Here is a 16,644-nt window from a genome sequence, read left to right as displayed (position 1 = left end):
TAATTAGATTCTACTGGAGGCAGCATAAAAACTGAAATAGTGGTGGGCTAATAAGATAAATGTTCCCTTACCGCTTAAGTAAAAAATTCAGAAGTAGGATGACATGATGACTAAATAGTCACTACACTTTCTCAGTCCATTGTTTCTACCATTAGGATCCAACATGACTGTTTGTGTATGACCCATACATATTTCAAGCACCACAAAGCTGTTGGAGAAGGAAAAATTGGGACTCCTTCCCGATGATTTATTTCCCTCTAAAAGGTCTTCTTGGGTTTAGGGGATGGAACTAAGTGGTAGTCTTTGTCTAGCAAGTGCAAGGCCCTGGGTTCAATTCCCAGAACCAAAAAAGTCTTGGGAGTTTCCCAGAATTATGGTACATGCATCTAAACTAGAACACAGTCATATGTCCAATTCTAACCAAGAAGTCTTTGAAGATATATTCTTTTGACCAAGCATACTAATGCCCTAAACTTGGGGTCTAATACTAAAAAACAAAGATGAATAAACATTGGCCTATGTACTGTCTGTCACAGATGGTTAATGTTTCTCAAAGAAGAAAAGCCAATTTCACTATTATGCTACTTATCTCACAAGATAGTTATGGTGCAACATTTATATCCCTTCCTTTAACACCAATGAAGCTAAGTGAAAATCAGTTTAAAATAATCAATTAAAAGCTTGGAGTTGGGGATATGGCTCAGTTGGTAGAGTGCTTGCCTTGAATGCACAAGTTCAATCCCCAGCATCTCTCTCTCTCTCTCTCTCTCTCTCTCTCTCTCTCTCTCTCTCTCTCTCACACACACACACACACACACACACCCCAAAAACCTCATATGGTGATAAAAGAAGCACAATTATATAATGCTTTAAGAAAAAAACAGTACCAAAGAAGATTATTACTATGTGGAGAAAATAAAGCATGACCCAGATATCCTCACTCTACAGTTATTATCTTCCTTCCTGATTAGACATTAGAGTGTTAGTGCATTACTGCTCTGTAGATATTTAATGGTTTAACAACTAAGAAAATACTTGAGGAATTGCAATTGACTGTAGAATTAATTTTCCAGACTTCCTTCCTATTCCTAAACTTTTTCACAACAAAGATTTGTATGACCATTGACATCAGCAGTGTTTGAAAGGCAAAATTTAGGATCACTCATTTTACACACATGGAGAAAAAACAAGAAACCAGTATTTTAATCCAGTCAAAATATAACTACTACAGGAAAATTAATAGTCTGACAGAAAAAACATCTCTTTGAATTTGTCACAAAAATTAAAATATCATATATTTTAAAAGATTATTTTAGCTGAATATTGAAACCTAAGTTATTTCTATAGTTGGAGTTTTGTTACATTTCTGACCCAAGGGAATGGTCTTGGAAAGTAGGTAAAATAGGCTTCAGAAACTTGAATTCACTGGTCCCTGAGCCTCCTGTCAAGCATACCTCATACTGGTAGCTCTGGGACAGAGTCCCAGTGCCACGGACGTCCACTAGGTGGCCAGAAAAATGGCCCCCAGGCACAGAGCAGACACCCAGCGGCGCCGCCCTGCTCCTCCTGCACAGCCTCACCGCCACGAACACCAGCACAGAGAAGAGGAAGAGCGATGACACCGACGCCAAGGCGATGACCAAGTAGACAGTGAGCGAGTCCCCCTGCGCGCGCTCGGGCGCCACTTCCGGGAGCGGCAGGTAGGGCTGGGAGAAGCCATCCACCAGCAGCACGTGCAGCGTGACGCTGGCAGACAGCGGAGGCTCGCCATTGTCCTTGACCAGCACCACCAGCCTGTGCCTGGCCGCGTCGCGCTCACTCAGCAGCCTGGAGGTGCGCACCTCGCCATTGTGCGCCCACACGCCAAACAGCCCTGGCTCCGTGGCCTTGAGCAGCTGGTATGACAGCCAGGCGTTCTGGCCCGAGTCTCCATCCACCGCCACCACCTTGGTGACCAGGTAGCCCTGCTCTGCCGCCCTGGGCACCAGCTCCGTGCAGGGCGCAGAGGCGTTCTGCATTGGGTACAGCACGAAGGGTGGGTTGTCATTGTCGTCCAGCACCACCACTCGCACCAGCGCCTGGCTGCTGAGCAGGGGCGAACCTTGGTCTGTGGCGCCCACGTAGAACTCAAATGACTGCAGGGCCTCAAAGTCCAGCGCCCTCAGCGCGAACAGCTGCCCATTGTCTGCGTTGATTGAGACCATCAAGGTGAGGGGCAGGTGCGAGTCCTGGGTTGGCAGCAGCGAGTAGGTGATCTGGGCATTGGTGCCTGAGTCTCTGTCTGTGGCGCTGACACTGCCTATGTGCAGGGCGGGGCTGTTGTTCTCTTGCACCAATAGGGTTTAAGATGCTTGCGTGAAGATTGGCGAGTTATCATTGACGTCTGATACCTGCACTGTTATGTTAAGGTGTGTTTTCAATATTGGTGTCCCCAAATCTGTGACAGTGATGGTGATGTTGTACTCAGCTGTGTTCTCTCTGTCCAGTGGTCTCTCTGTTAATAGGGTATAAAAGTTTTCCACTGAAGATTTCAGGAAAAAGGGTAGATCCTCCTGAATGGAACAACTTATTTTCCCATTTTCTCCTGAATCAAGATCTAACACACTGAAAACTGCAACCACCATCTCAGGAGAGTTCTCAGATATGGGACTAGTAAATGCAGACATGGTAACTTCTGGGGCATGGCCATTCACATCAGTGACTTGGATCAGAACCGCGCATTTTCCAGTAAAGCTTCCAGCATCTCTCGCTTCTATATTGACTTCATAGGACTGAACTCTTTCAAAATCAAGTTGTTCTCTCAGTCGAATTTCTCCCGTCAAGGGATTGATTGCAAATGTTTTGCTAATCTCATCTGAAGCCTGGAACAGTGAATAAGAGACCTCTCCATTGACTCCAAGGTCTACATCCGTTGCAGAGACCGTGACAATCAGGAAACCTATTGGACTGTTTTCAGGAATCTGCACCCTATAGATGAGCTGCTGGAATTCCGGGGCATTATCATTGAAGTCCACAACTTCAACGTGGATCTGAGCTGTGCCAGACCGTGGAGGAGAGCCGCCATCCTGTGCTGTGAGGGTTAACTTGAGCTCAGGTTCCTCCTCTCGATCCAGCGCTTTCTCCAGCACCAGCTCTGGATATTTCCTGCCATCGCTGCGTTTTCGGGTAAGGACCCGAAAATAGGGATTGGGACTGATCACATAGTTCTCAATATTATTTTGGCCTACATCCATGTCCTGAGCATTCTTCAGAGGAAATGTAGTTCCAGAAGGACTGCTCTCTGATACTTTCAGCAACATTTCTTTGTCCAGGAACTCTGGAGAGTGGTCATTTATGTCTATTATTTGTAGCTCAGCTTGAAAAAATTCTAAAGGACTCTCTAGCATCAACTGGAAACGAAGCACACAGGGCTCTGTGTGCCCACACAATTCCTCCCTGTCCAGTTTTTCATTTAGTAACAATTCCCCCGTCTCCTGATTGAGCTGCAAATGTAGCTTATTCCCTTTGGAGAGGATTCTAACTCCCCTCCTAGAGAATTCCCTTTGTCCCAGACTCAAATCCTTTGCTAGATTGGTTACAAAGGAGTTGCCTTCAGTTTCCTCCACTACAGAATAGCGCCTAGGCTCTCCCGCTCCCTCCTGAAATAAGCCCAATAGGAAAAAGAAAATGACTTGCTTTTGTCTGCAGATGCGTTTCCCGCTGGCCTCCATTGTGTTTGGTACAGCCCACTGCAAGATTGTCTGCTGAACTGTAAAGTCCCGAGTATTTGATGCTGTGGTATTCCGCAAGATATCTGAGAAATATTCCAGTTCTTTTTTGAGTCCTTTTCAGAGGATCCAGTCCTCCTTTCTGTGGCATTCAAGCTTGGGTTGGGTTTCTAGCCTCTGCTGGTAAATTTTCCCGTATTGGAGTCGCAGCTATGGTTCCGGTTTGTACCTTCTTATCCTGCAGCGCCACCAAGCGTCCTTATAGGTTCTTAAAATTTGTGGAATGAAAATGGATGCAATATTCCTAACATTGCCTCTATGTACCAGTGGGCTATATAAGGTTACAACACCACATCAACTATCACTGTACAATTTTGGGTGGAAAATTACCTGAAGCACACAGGAAATGACATTAGCAGAGATTTTCAATAATTCTAATTGAATTTGGGGCAAAAGGTACATATTATTTTAATAATCTAATCAGAAAAAATACATACATTGGAATAACATAGAAAACTTTCATAATTAAACATTTTTATTGCTGTGAATTATGGAAACAATTACTACATATGAAACTTCCTTAGGCAAATTATTTAATCTTTCTTTGCCTCAGTTTACACACATGTAAAGTGAAATAGTAATAACAACTATCACATAGGGTTATTATGAATTTCCCACCTTACAGATGAGGAAACTAATGTAGAGAAAAGTTAACTTTATAAATAAACAACATATAGTGATTTGATGCCACTAGCTAGCTGAATCTGCATGAATCCATTGTTGTGACTAGAAAACACCTAAAAATTCACATGGTAGATGAATGCATAAGCAGGACTATCTCAGAAAGAAGTTATGTCAAATATGAAACAAGGAAACACTGAAAAGCTTGTCTAAATAGAGGCATAAATTCAGTACAATCTGTGACAGCAGTAGTAAATATATATCTTGGAAGAATGTCTTTTTTGATTACCTCTATTTCTTTTCTCACAGAATCAACTTCTAATAACCTTGTCATTTAAAAAAACTCTCAAACCCCATAAAAGAATAATATTATAACCCTCCATGTACTGATCACTAATTTCAAAAGTTATCAGTATGTTTCCATAATATTTTATCCCATCAATCCAACATTTTCACATTCTAGGAAAAGTGAATTTTCATCCACAAATACTTTGTTATGCATTTCTCACTGTAAAAACTTAAACCTAAACTACAATGTCATTATCATACCTAAGAAATTGTTAATATTAATTAAGATTCATATATATTCAAATTTCTCTAGTGTATTCAAAATCAGTCAATATCAAGCAAGATACACACATTGTATTTGGCTGTAAAGTCTCTCAAGTTCTTTTACTGTGTAAACTTCCCTTTTTCAATTTCCATGCTATTTGTTTGTTGAGAAGTTATTGAAAACAATTTAAGATTTTATTACTGTATTTTATCTGTAGACTATATCCCACTAGTACTGTACATTGATACTAATACTATTTTTGGCAATAATATATAATATTTTGAGAGCACTCAAGCATGCTAAGTGCTGTATCCCGGATCTACACCTCCAGTTCTGGATAATTTTTAAATACAAAGCTTCTCCTTAATGCACCATAATTTCTAAAATTTATTAACAGTTTATGTTTCTCTTTGATACTATTTGATACTACATTATTCATTTTATTATTTTTTTCTGACTAAGCACTGCATTAAATTAGTAGGAAATTCTTAAAAATAAAATTTTAAATTAAATTGGGAAAAAGTATTATGAATGTAGCTATGAAATACTGCAGAAGAAACACTGTAATGTGAGGAAAATAATAAGCTAATGAAGCAACAAAATTATGTAATATCCCTACTCAGGACCATTAATCTTTTCTGTTGAATGAAAAACATATGTTCAGGAAAAAGCACTAGTTGATCTTTCAATTTGTTTTACTTGATATTTGGTTAGAACAGATCTTTAATAGTAATAGTTGAATAACTGTTTCATAAAAGATGGCTTGTTGGTTTATTAAAATAATAAAACTACAGACCGGTAGTAGGTAGTAATATCATTACACCCAGCAGCGTGATAAAAAAAAAAACTCTTTTATTGTTTAGAAACATGCCAAGTACTATCTAATGAAAGAAAACTATTGGTGCCATGATACCAACAAAAATAACTAGGAGATTCTCAGTTCTGCTATTTACTAGTTGGTGACCTTACTGAGTCACTATGACCATATATTTGCTCACTTCTGAAATACCTCCTCTCATAGGTTTCATTGGCGATTAATTGTGTTAAGATAGTGTATGCTAGACCATATGTGCTTTGAAAAAAATCTTTAGAAAATACTCTACAATCTCTGCTCCCCAAACTTATAGTAGGTACACTTGTACAGAATCCCAGTCAACTATGAAAACTAGCAATAAAGAATGAAGACAATGGAGAGCAATTTAAAATAACTCTAAATAAATTTAACTGCCCTTAAACTTCTCCAACTGCACATTAAGCATAATTGTTTGGAATAAAACATGACACATATATATTTCATGCTTGTGGATGGTTCTTGGGAATTAAGCTGGATCCTTCTTTGACTTTAAGAGTTCTTGAAATACTGCAAAGTCACTTCTTTACAGGTATCCAGGGTAAGTTTCTAACTAGGAATACATCCTCAGACAGAAGGGCTTATATATCATTCTTTATGAGAAACACAAATTATTCTGAAATGAGGGATTTTCCTCCACTTCCCTCCCTATGCTCTGGGATAGTATATTGGGGAAAATTGGTTTTAGGAACTTGAACTCACTGTTGGTCCCTGAACCTCCTTTCAGACACACCTCATACTGGTAGCTCTGAGACAGTGTCCCGGTGCCACTGACATCCACCAAGTGGCCAGGAAAATGTCCCTCAGGCACAGAACAGACACCCAGCGGCGCCGCCCTGCGCCTCCTGCACAGCCTCACCGCCGCGAACACCAGCACAGAGAAGAGGAAGAGAGACGACACCAACGCCAGGGCGATGACCAAGTAGACAGTGAGCGAGTCCTCCTGCGCGCGCTCGGGCGCCACTTCCGGAAGCGGCAGGTAGGGCTGGGAGAAGCCATCCACCAGCAGCACGTGCAGCGTGACGCTGGCAGACAGCGGAGGCTCGCCATTGTCCTTGACCAGCACCACCAGCCTGTGCCTGGCCGCGTCGCGCTCGCTCAGCAGCCTGGCGGTGCGCACCTCGCCATTGTGCGCCCACAAGCCAAACAGCCCTGGCTCCGTGGCCTTGAGCAACTGGTATGACAGCCAGGCGTTCTGGCCCGAGTCTTCATCCACGGCCACCACCTTGGTGACCAGGTAGCCCTGCTCTGCCGCCCTGGGCACCAGTTCGGTGCAGAGCGCAGAGGCGTTCTGCATTGGGTACAACACGAAGGGCGAGTTGTCATTTTCGTCCAGCACCACCACTCGCACCAGCGCCTGGCTGCTGAGTGCAGGCGAGCCTTGGTCTGTGGCGCCCACGTGGAACTCAAATGCCTGCAGGGCCTCGAAGTCCAGTGCTCTCAGCGCGAACAGCTGCCCATTGTCTGCGTTGATGGAGACCAGCGAGGTGAGGGGCAGGTGCGGGTCCTGGGTTGGCAGCAGCGAGTAGGTGATCTGGGCGTTGGTGCCTGAGTCTCTGTCTGTGGCTCTGATGCTTCCGATGTGCAAGGCGGGCTGGTTGTTCTCATGCACTAGCAGCGTGTAGGATGTTTGTGTGAAGGCAGGGGAATTGTCGTTGACGTCAGAGACAAGGACAGTAATGTTGTGTTCAGTTTTCAGCCTTGGTGTCCCCAAGTCAGTGACAGTGATTGTGATGCTGTATTCAGTGTTCTGCTCTCGATCCAAAGATCTCTCTGTTACCAATGTATAGAAATTTTCTACAGATGGCTTCAGGACAAAGGGGAGATCATCCTGGATGGAGCACACCATTTTCCCATTGTTCCCTGAATCTCTGTCTCTAATCCTAAAAACAGCAACCACGGTCTCTGGTGAGTTTTCTGCAATTGGACTAGTAAGTGATGATATGAGAATTTCTGGTGGATTATCATTTATATCTGTTACCTCAACAATCACTGTGCAATTTCCAGAAAGTCCTCCACCATCTTTGGCCTGAATAGTTAATGTATAAGTTTGAATTGCTTCATAGTTCAATCTGGCTTTAAGATAAAGATACCCAGATGTTGAATTGATTTGAAATGTTTTGAGAATTCTTTCAGTGGCATAAAAAAATGCATAGACTATTTCCCCGTTACTTCCTGTATCTAAATCTCTAGCTGAGACAGTGACGACCAGCGAGCCAACCCTGCTGTTCTCAGGTACCTGCACTTTGTAGAGCGACTGCACAAATTCAGGGGCATTGTCGTTGACATCTACCACCAGGATGCGTAATAGCGTGGTTCCGGATCGGCCCGGAGAGCCGCCATCCAAGGCCGTGAGGGTTAAACTGAGCTCAGGTATCTCCTCTCGATCCAGCGCTTGATCAAGTATCAATTCAGGAAGAAGATTCCCCTCCCCACCAACATGGACATTAACGTGGAAATAGGCATTAGGGCTGATGGTGTAATTACTCAGGCTATTGGTTCCAACATCTGAATCCTGTGCACTTTCTAAAGGAAATGCTGCACCTGGATTTGTACTTTCTGATATTTTCAAGAGAATCTCTTTGTCCAGAAAGACTGGAGAATGATCATTGATGTCTCTGACTTGTAGTTCAGCACGGAAAATCTGAAAAGGCTTTTCCAATAACAACTGGAAAGGAAGCACACAGGGCTCTGTGGGGCCGCATAGTTCTTCCCGGTCCAATTTCTCATTTAGAAGTAAATCACCAGTAAGCGAATTGAGCAGCAAAAATCGCATATTCTGGTCTGAAACAATTCTAGACCGTCGGTCTGAGAGTTCTCCCACCCTCAACCCCAAGTCATTGGCCAAATTGGTCAGAAAAGTTCCTCTCTCAGTTTCCTCCGCCACAAAATACCGAAGCGGTTCCGCGCCAGCCCCAAACACTCCCAGAAATAAACAGAAAAACAGGACTTGCCTTTTCTGTACAGCGTGCTCCCCACTGGTCTCCATTATTTGTCAATCTTTCAAAAACAGAACCTCTGGGCCTCAAGCAGCTCTCAGAAAGGGCAGGAACTAAATCCTTAGAGATGGTGGGATAAGGGCATTTCTCGTGGAGAGAGATCCCCACTTTTCCCTAACGCTTATCTCCGCGATTTCCTTTCCTCTTCCCTTCTGGCCAGACTTCCCTTTACGCTGGGAATCTGTAACATTCTTTGTGAGAATATTTTTCCCCCTTCTCTTTTTAGCCAGCAGCGCCACCTTGCGTTTTGTGCTTGTTATTCCTATTCTCAAGAATAGGGGAAGAAAAAAAAAAAAAAAGATGGCGGATTGAAGGCATTCTGCAACAGGACTGAGTTTTTCGTGTCCTTGCTGTTTCATGTCACCTCTTTTCTTCAAGTGGTTGCAGTAATGCTAGTAAGTAATAGCTTGTTCTCATTTCCCCCTGTGATAATCTGAATTCGTAGAAAAAAATGAATCTCTTGTTTTCTTAAATCTAGGGACAATAAATTAAACTCTAGCTCCCTATCAAAATCTTTTAAAAATCTGAAGAAAACCTTCTCCTATCCCAAAAATTGATAGTAAAGAATATGAAAGAAAATGAAGCCTTAATCAAGAAGCCAAGAAATATTGGTTCAGGATATTTTGTTTATTTGTAAGTCACTTAGCAATGAGGAAGTCTACACAAGCAGAATAACAGATCTTTATCAGTTTCTTGTGCATTATATAATACTTACATTTTCAAGGTCTTCACTCTTCACCCATGGTATTTTCTAGAACACTTTATGCTGCACAGCCTTCAACCTTCACTTACCTTAAGTATTATTTATAATTTATTATTCATAAACAATTTCAATGGCCAAGATCTCCAACATCTAGTGAATACTCTAAAATTGTAGTAGCAAGTTAAGTCAATCTTGCAGTTATATTTTTAGTATTGCATTTTTAACTACTGGTGGTTGATCTCAATTTGAGAAAAATACTTTTAAAAAACATTAATCTTCTTTTCTTTATTCTTTCACAATTAAGGTAATTTTATGTTTGTTTAAATTTTCTCTTTATACTTAAGTTTTTTTATTCTTGAGTCATTGATATGAATGAAATTTAACCATGATGTCTTATAGTTTTGATGCACAGATAGATTTGATGTGTCAACATGATTTTAGGATTTTTCTGCCCCACATGGTTGTGTGTGTTTAACTTCTATGGTTTTTGGTATTGAACTATCATTCTGGTCTCATAGAATGGGTTAGGAAGCCTTCCATCTACTTTTGTATGGCAGACTAGTTTTTTATAAGCATATTATTATTATTATTATTATTATTTGTTTCTACAAGCTTAATTACAGCTTTCCTTGTAAACTGGTTGGAATGGTGACTTTGCTGATGGTAGATCCATGACCATTTTTTCCATTTCACCTTTGGTTATAAATCTGTTCATGTTTTGAGTGATTTTTAAGTAACTTGTATTTTATTTAAAAACATTTTTTTCTAGTTTTCAAATTTTATTGTATTACTTACCTTTAGTTGTATCTCTATTATTATAACAACATTTAGTATTTTATCTCCTGTTTTTGAGGCTTAAAAAAGCTTTATTTTACTGATATTTTAAAATGTATTTTATTTCAAAATAACATATGACTTTTGTTCAAAACCAAATAGTGCTGAGAGGCTTATAATAAAATACAGTGGTTCTCTGCCATTTCCCTTCTCATTTTTCCTGATTCCCACCCCAAATAAAGAGGCAGCCATTTAAAATTCCTTAGGTATTTTTTTCCATTAGTCTCTATTCTGATGTATCTTGATTGATTTTACAGATCACCAATTGATTCCCTAATACACCGGATTACATTTTAACCCTTTCATACTTTTTTTTCACTCGTAACATTGGGAACCTTGTTATGTACTAATTATATTTTATTTATTTATTCTTGAAGTTAATAATTGCCTTGCTTTTTCATTTCTTGTTATGCTTTCAATAATTTCAGTTGCCTTTCAAAATGGTGATTACCATCTTTCCCGAGACATCAATTTTTCTTTAAATTGAGAGGCTGCTTACTACAACCACAGCAGAACTATTTATTTTCAGGTTCTATCTTGGAACTTCCCTTGCTGTCATTCTTGGAATACTCTTTGCCTTTTATTCTGGTTTATATTTTCATCTTTTCCCATTTTATCTATGGTGTTAATAGATCACATTTTCCAATAGGGTCATCTGATGGAAATGATGATACAATATCAAGGGGCTCACTGATAATATCTTCAAAATGGCTATCTCTTGAGTCACACAAGTCCAGACTGGACTACTGTTATGTTCATTATGCTTGAGACACAGTTGTCATCCTGGGATCATCCTTCAATATCATCTGGAGATTGATTTCACTTGTCTTATTTTGCATCTTTTATTTTTTGTTTTGTCTTCCTCTTTACTTTCTCATTTTGATACACATCTTCCTGTAATTTACAGAGAAGGATATATAAGAATGATATTTTGTTGTGATCATAAATGTAACAAGATATCTTTATAATTTCCTCCATCTGTTAAAAAATATTCTTAAATCACTTCATTGATAATTTCTTTCTCTTCCTCTCTCCTTTTGGAATTCTTGTGATTCAAATGTTGGACCTCTGATATGGTTCTAATTTCCTTCTTCTTTTTCTTTTCTGTTTGTCAATTTTGCAGTATTTCCTAGGATATTTTCTAAAACTTTATTTTCAAGCTCTTCTACTGATATTTTAATTTATTATATTCATGTTTTCCAAGAGCTCTCCGTGTACTTATTTCTTAAATGCATTAATGTCTTCTTTTATCTGATGATGTTAATAATAATTTTCCTTCTGTTGTTCTTTTGCAAACTTCTATTTTCCTCCAGTTACTCTTTCCTTTGCTTTGTTTTGATTATTATATTTCTTTCTGGAAACCTCAAGGTATTGTTCTTTTTTTTTCTTTCTTTTTTTGGTTTGGGTCTTTTTTGTTTTCCTTTCTTTTTTGGAACTGGGGATCAAACCCACCTACACAAGGCAAGTGCTTTGCCACTGAGCTACATCCCAATCCCAAGTGATTGTTCTTAATTCATTTCAGGAGATTAAGAGGTATAACACAGCTCTGAGCAAGTTGTTAGTGCTGGTCCATTTTGATCTTCATTCCAAGGCCAACTGGGAGCACTGATGACTGAGGAAACCCTGATAATATGATTAGCTCTTCCCCCATAGTTTACCCAAAAGGAAAAAGTAAGGATTGAAAAAGGTAAAGGATTGAGTGGGGAAAGGGGATTGGAAGTTGACATCAGGATAAGCTAGGTTCATTATCAAACAACTCACTAATATGAATGGGCCAATTCATAGAATGTTGATTTCTTTCTCGTGCTATATATCCTGTACATTTCATCACCGGGCCCTCCTTACAGCAGTCAGTTAGGAATCCAGGTTTTGCTCATCATCACCGTGGTGGGAAAAAATGTGTTGAGCTATTCACTGTATCTGAAAATTTCAGCTCAGAAAGGAAATTACATGGCCATACATAACTTAAAAAAATAGAATTGAAATTCTATCATGTGTCTGAAAAGGGAACTTAAGTATTTGTAATTGGTTCTAATGACTGTCATATCTTTTTAACAATCAACATTCAAAATTGTAATTAATGGTTACTTACTTTTCACTACCACTGTCCTCAGTTTTGCCAGTAGAACCTTTTTTATAATGGACCTTGCCTTTTCACACTCATCACAGTTTAAACTCTAGACTTGTTAGGGCCAGGGAGATAGGCTACTCAGTGACTGAAGTGGAGAAATGTGATCCAACTGCTAAAGATTTAACTGCTTCTCAGGCAGCTTTAACACAGTTCTCCTTACAAAGCACCCTACCATTATTTCCAGAGTATCTAGCTGATACCTCTAAACTGTCTGCAGTCTAAACAGGATTGGTTCTCACCTTACCCCATTGCAGGGTTGGTGTTGGGTTGTCAGGTCTACTAAGGTATCCACCTGCTTTCCTGCTTCTAAGATTTTCCTATGTTGTCTCATACACTATTCTACCCATTTTTTGTTGTTCTTTTTAGTTATACATGACAGTAGAATCCATTTTTATATAATTATAAAAGCATGGAATGTATCTTGTTCTAATTCAGTCCCTAGTACTTCTCCTTACACTTCTTTCCCCCCACCCCCTACTCTCTTCCTTCCATTGATCTTTCTGCCATAACAATGGCTTTTTTAAATGAAGTTTTATTAATCTCTCCTATAAAAGGAATCTGGTAGCTGAAATGAACTCCATGATACCTGGGATCAGTCTTATTTTATCATTGACTTGATGTATTCAGAACATGGCTTTTATTTCTTAGTCCATGGATTTTATTTCTTAGCTATTATATCTCTAGTCATACCAACAAATAAAAGGAACAGAGATGTTCCTTCATTTAAAAAATACTCCCATGAAGTACTACATCGATATAACTTAGTTGCAAGATTACATCTGGCTGTCAGAGAAGTTGGAAAATGCAATCTATAATTCACATATCTACTTGGGAAGCTAAAATGTGGGAGGTCTCATTTTAACATAATAAAGGAATAATGTATATTTGGGTAAAGTTAGAGTGTATATCATACTAACTCAGACCTGACCTATATCCTCAACTACCCACTGGGACCAAGGGTTAGGCAAGTGCTCTACCACTGAGCCACAACCCTGGCCCAAGAGCTTTTTATTTCTGAAAATTATGGTGTAGACAATTCAGATGACCTTCCTGTGGAAAAAAAGTGGTGGACATAACTTTTTAAAGAAGGCTAAAAACCTAGTAGAATAATATACTAAAAACAGTAGAAAACACAGTTAAACCTACAACAGAGGAGTAAGTAATATATAAGAACAACCAACTTTCCTTGGGAAATTTTTAAACATTCATATTTGGCTTGGATCTGAAGTTATGTGCAATTAAAGAAATATAAACCAAGGCTTTGGTTCATATTTGCAACCATATTATAGGAAAGTATTACCCATATAAAGGGATTGTACAAGGTTATATTATAATGTAAACACAATCTAAACATCAACAGATCAAAATTTGCCCTCCCTCTAGTTCCAAGGAATTTAGAATGGGAAATAAAATATGCCTCAGAAGTTGTAGCTATTGATTGATTCTTTTGTATATTGTTTTTTGAACATGCATAGGTCAAATTGCAAGAAACTTCAAGTTATAAGCTTGGTTTGTGATGAATCTTGATTTGTGGTGGTCCCCTATACATGTTTCCAATATCCCAACTGAAGCAAATGAAAACCCTTTTTAGAGTTATAGACAAGCTTTGTGGACACCCCACAAATCCATTTTAAGGGAAATCAATCATGTGAGTAAATCATGCTAAGTGAAATAAGCCCATCCCCTAAAACCAAAAGCCAAATGTTCTTTCTGATATGTGGATGCTAACACACAATGAAGAGTGAGAAACAAAGAACAGAAGTTCATTGGACTAGACAAAGGGAAATGAAGGGAAGGGGGAAAGGGGAATGAAGGGAAGGGGAGATCTGGCTGTCTGAGAAGTTGGAAAATGCAATCTATAATTCAATCAAAAATTCAATCTATAATAGAAAAGATAGTAGAATGAATCAGACATAACTTTCCTATATTCATATATGAATACATGACCAGTGAAACTCCACATTATGTACAACCACAAGAGTGGTATCCTAATTAGAATAAGTTATACTCCATGTATGTATAATGTGCCAAAATATACTCTACTGTCATGTCTAAAAAGAAAAAAAAATAAATAAAAAGAGAAAAAATCATGAGGCATACAAAGAAACAAAGACAACATGAAAGAGAAGCTGCAGAAACAAATACAGAAGAAATAGGCCCACATAAACTTCAGATATTGGAACTATCTGACAGAATTTTAAATCAATTAAATTTATCATATATAAATAAATAAATGAAATGCCTGAAAATATCTGCATGGACCAGATTGAAAGGGCACACTCAATTCCAGGGGAAAATATATAAAATAATCAAGATATAACCTAATAATGATAATGATCAAGAATAGAGGACAAATTACCCAAAGTGGAAGAAAACAGACTTCAAATTTCCTCTGAGAAACATTTAATATACAATATGTCTGTAAAGTTTTGAGGGAGGGCTGGGGTTGTGGCTTCAGCGGTAGAGCGCTTACCTAGCACATGCGCCTAGGCCCTGGGTTCAATCCTCAGCACCACATAAAAATAAATAAATAAAGATATTGTGCCCAATTAAAAATAAATAAATAAAAAGTTCTGAGGGAAAGAAATTTTTGGCTTTGTAATTTCACACCAGTCAATATGTTGCTCAAGTACAAAGATAACAACGCAGCAAACAGGAAAGAATTAATAAAACATTACATTAGTACTCATGAGTGCCTTTTGGAAAAACTAAGGATGAAACTCAGCCAACTTACAAATGAATGGAGAAACTGACAGAAGGACTAATATAATACTTGATGTCAATGAATTTTTGAGGAAAAGAAAGTCAACTGAAATATTTTATACCTAGCTAAATTGTACTTTTTAGGAAACTTAGAATTCAAAAAGTGCAGCAACTATAAATTCGTTGGAGGGCAGATACTGAGGATTGAACCCAGGGGTTTTCTACCACTGAACTATTCCAGCCCTTTGTATTTACTTTATTTTATTTTTTTTAAAATTTACTTGTTTCACTAAGTTGCCCAGCCTGGTCTGGAACTTGTGATCTTCCTGCATTAGCCACCCAAGTCACTGAAATTACAGGTGTGCACCTCTGTGCTAGCCTAAACTCTTATTTAAAGGACTACATCTGACAAAATAAAGCAAATAAATAGGTTAAAAACCATAAATGAGTCAGGTAAGGAGAAGTTGGGATAATATGCATTTCATTCCATTTGAGCATACCAGTTTCCCTTACAATTCCCTCCTTAAGCCTCGTTAAGGTGATAGAAAGCAAAGGCTTTTAAATAAATGAACTTTTTATTTTGTTTGTGGTTCTGAGGTTTGAACCCAGGGCTTTGTGCATGTGAGACAAGCACTCTACCAACTGAGCTATATTCCCAGCCCCATATGAACTTTTAAAGACAAGAATTGGAGACCACCAAAATTATGGAAAATGAAAAAAATATAAACAATTGGTAACTGACACATTTTACTATTTTCTGCTTTCAAAAGAGAAGGGGAAAATTTTAAGAAGAAAAATTCAGCCAAAGTAATGATTCAAGTTGAGAGTCCAGGAAGAGGCTAAAAGACTACATTGATTGAAAAATCTGTATAAGGAGTACTTAAATCTGAGAATTCCTTTACTAGTCAGTGAAGCAAGGTACATTCCCTTTTCTGATAGTGACAGAGAATGAGATATTAAGTATCTCTAAAGATTAAATAGAAAAGTCTGTGAATAAAGGGACGCAGAATCAGCTGGGGATGAGGCTGAGATCTTCATGAGAAGAAGGTTAAACGTTTTCTACATACTGATTAGTACTACATCCCCTAAACCAAGAAACTCTCAAAGTGCTTGGTATCAACTTTTTAATACCTTTCATCCCACCCATGCCCACCCTTATTAAACATGTCTCTGGAGAATAACCTGGGTCCAAGATAAAAGACTTAAAATATTGACTTTTAGTCCCCAAACAATATATTCCATTTCAATACCTTAAGGTGAGGACCACCACTCCACTTGTCCCATGTAAACATTTAATGTCTAATCCACTTTTCACTGCCCCATTAAAACAATAAAAACACAGTCAAGCAGTGAAATAAAAAGTCTCTACATGAAGGTTGAGACCAAAAAAACAGAATGAAAAATAACTTAGAAGAAAAATAAAGTGCTAGTATTAGAAGAAATATTTTAAAAACTTTGAGAGAACAAAAAATGCCCACTTTCT

The 16,644-nt window shown here is 38.7% G+C and overlaps 2 protein-coding genes across 2 annotated transcripts; both read right to left on the bottom strand.

The window, feature by feature from the left end:
- Positions 1-1,176: 1,176 nt before the first annotated feature.
- On the bottom strand, positions 1,177-3,710 carry LOC107141929 (protocadherin beta-8-like). Its single transcript, XM_015485241.2, has one exon. The coding sequence runs from the start codon at positions 3,708-3,710 to the stop codon at positions 2,343-2,345; it is 1,368 nt and encodes a 455-aa protein (XP_015340727.2). The 3' UTR covers positions 1,177-2,342.
- Positions 3,711-4,224: 514 nt separating this feature from the next.
- Pcdhb7 (protocadherin beta 7) lies at positions 4,225-9,569 on the bottom strand. Its single transcript, XM_015485217.2, has one exon. The coding sequence runs from the start codon at positions 8,778-8,780 to the stop codon at positions 6,387-6,389; it is 2,394 nt and encodes a 797-aa protein (XP_015340703.1). The 5' UTR covers positions 8,781-9,569; the 3' UTR covers positions 4,225-6,386.
- Between the last annotated feature and the right edge of the window lie 7,075 nt (positions 9,570-16,644).

This window comes from Marmota marmota, unplaced genomic scaffold (assembly GCF_001458135.2).
Source record: "Marmota marmota marmota unplaced genomic scaffold, marMar, whole genome shotgun sequence".
Classification (NCBI taxonomy): Eukaryota; Metazoa; Chordata; class Mammalia; order Rodentia; family Sciuridae; genus Marmota; species Marmota marmota.
This window is presented reverse-complemented; position numbering and strand designations above follow the sequence as displayed.

Bases quoted from the DNA above. Each gene is read 5' to 3' on its own strand.
- LOC107141929 (XM_015485241.2), bottom strand. From the start codon at position 3,710: ATGGAGGCCAGCGGGAAACGCATCTGCAGACAAAAGCAAGTCATTTTC.
- Pcdhb7 (XM_015485217.2), bottom strand. From the start codon at position 8,780: ATGGAGACCAGTGGGGAGCACGCTGTACAGAAAAGGCAAGTCCTGTTT.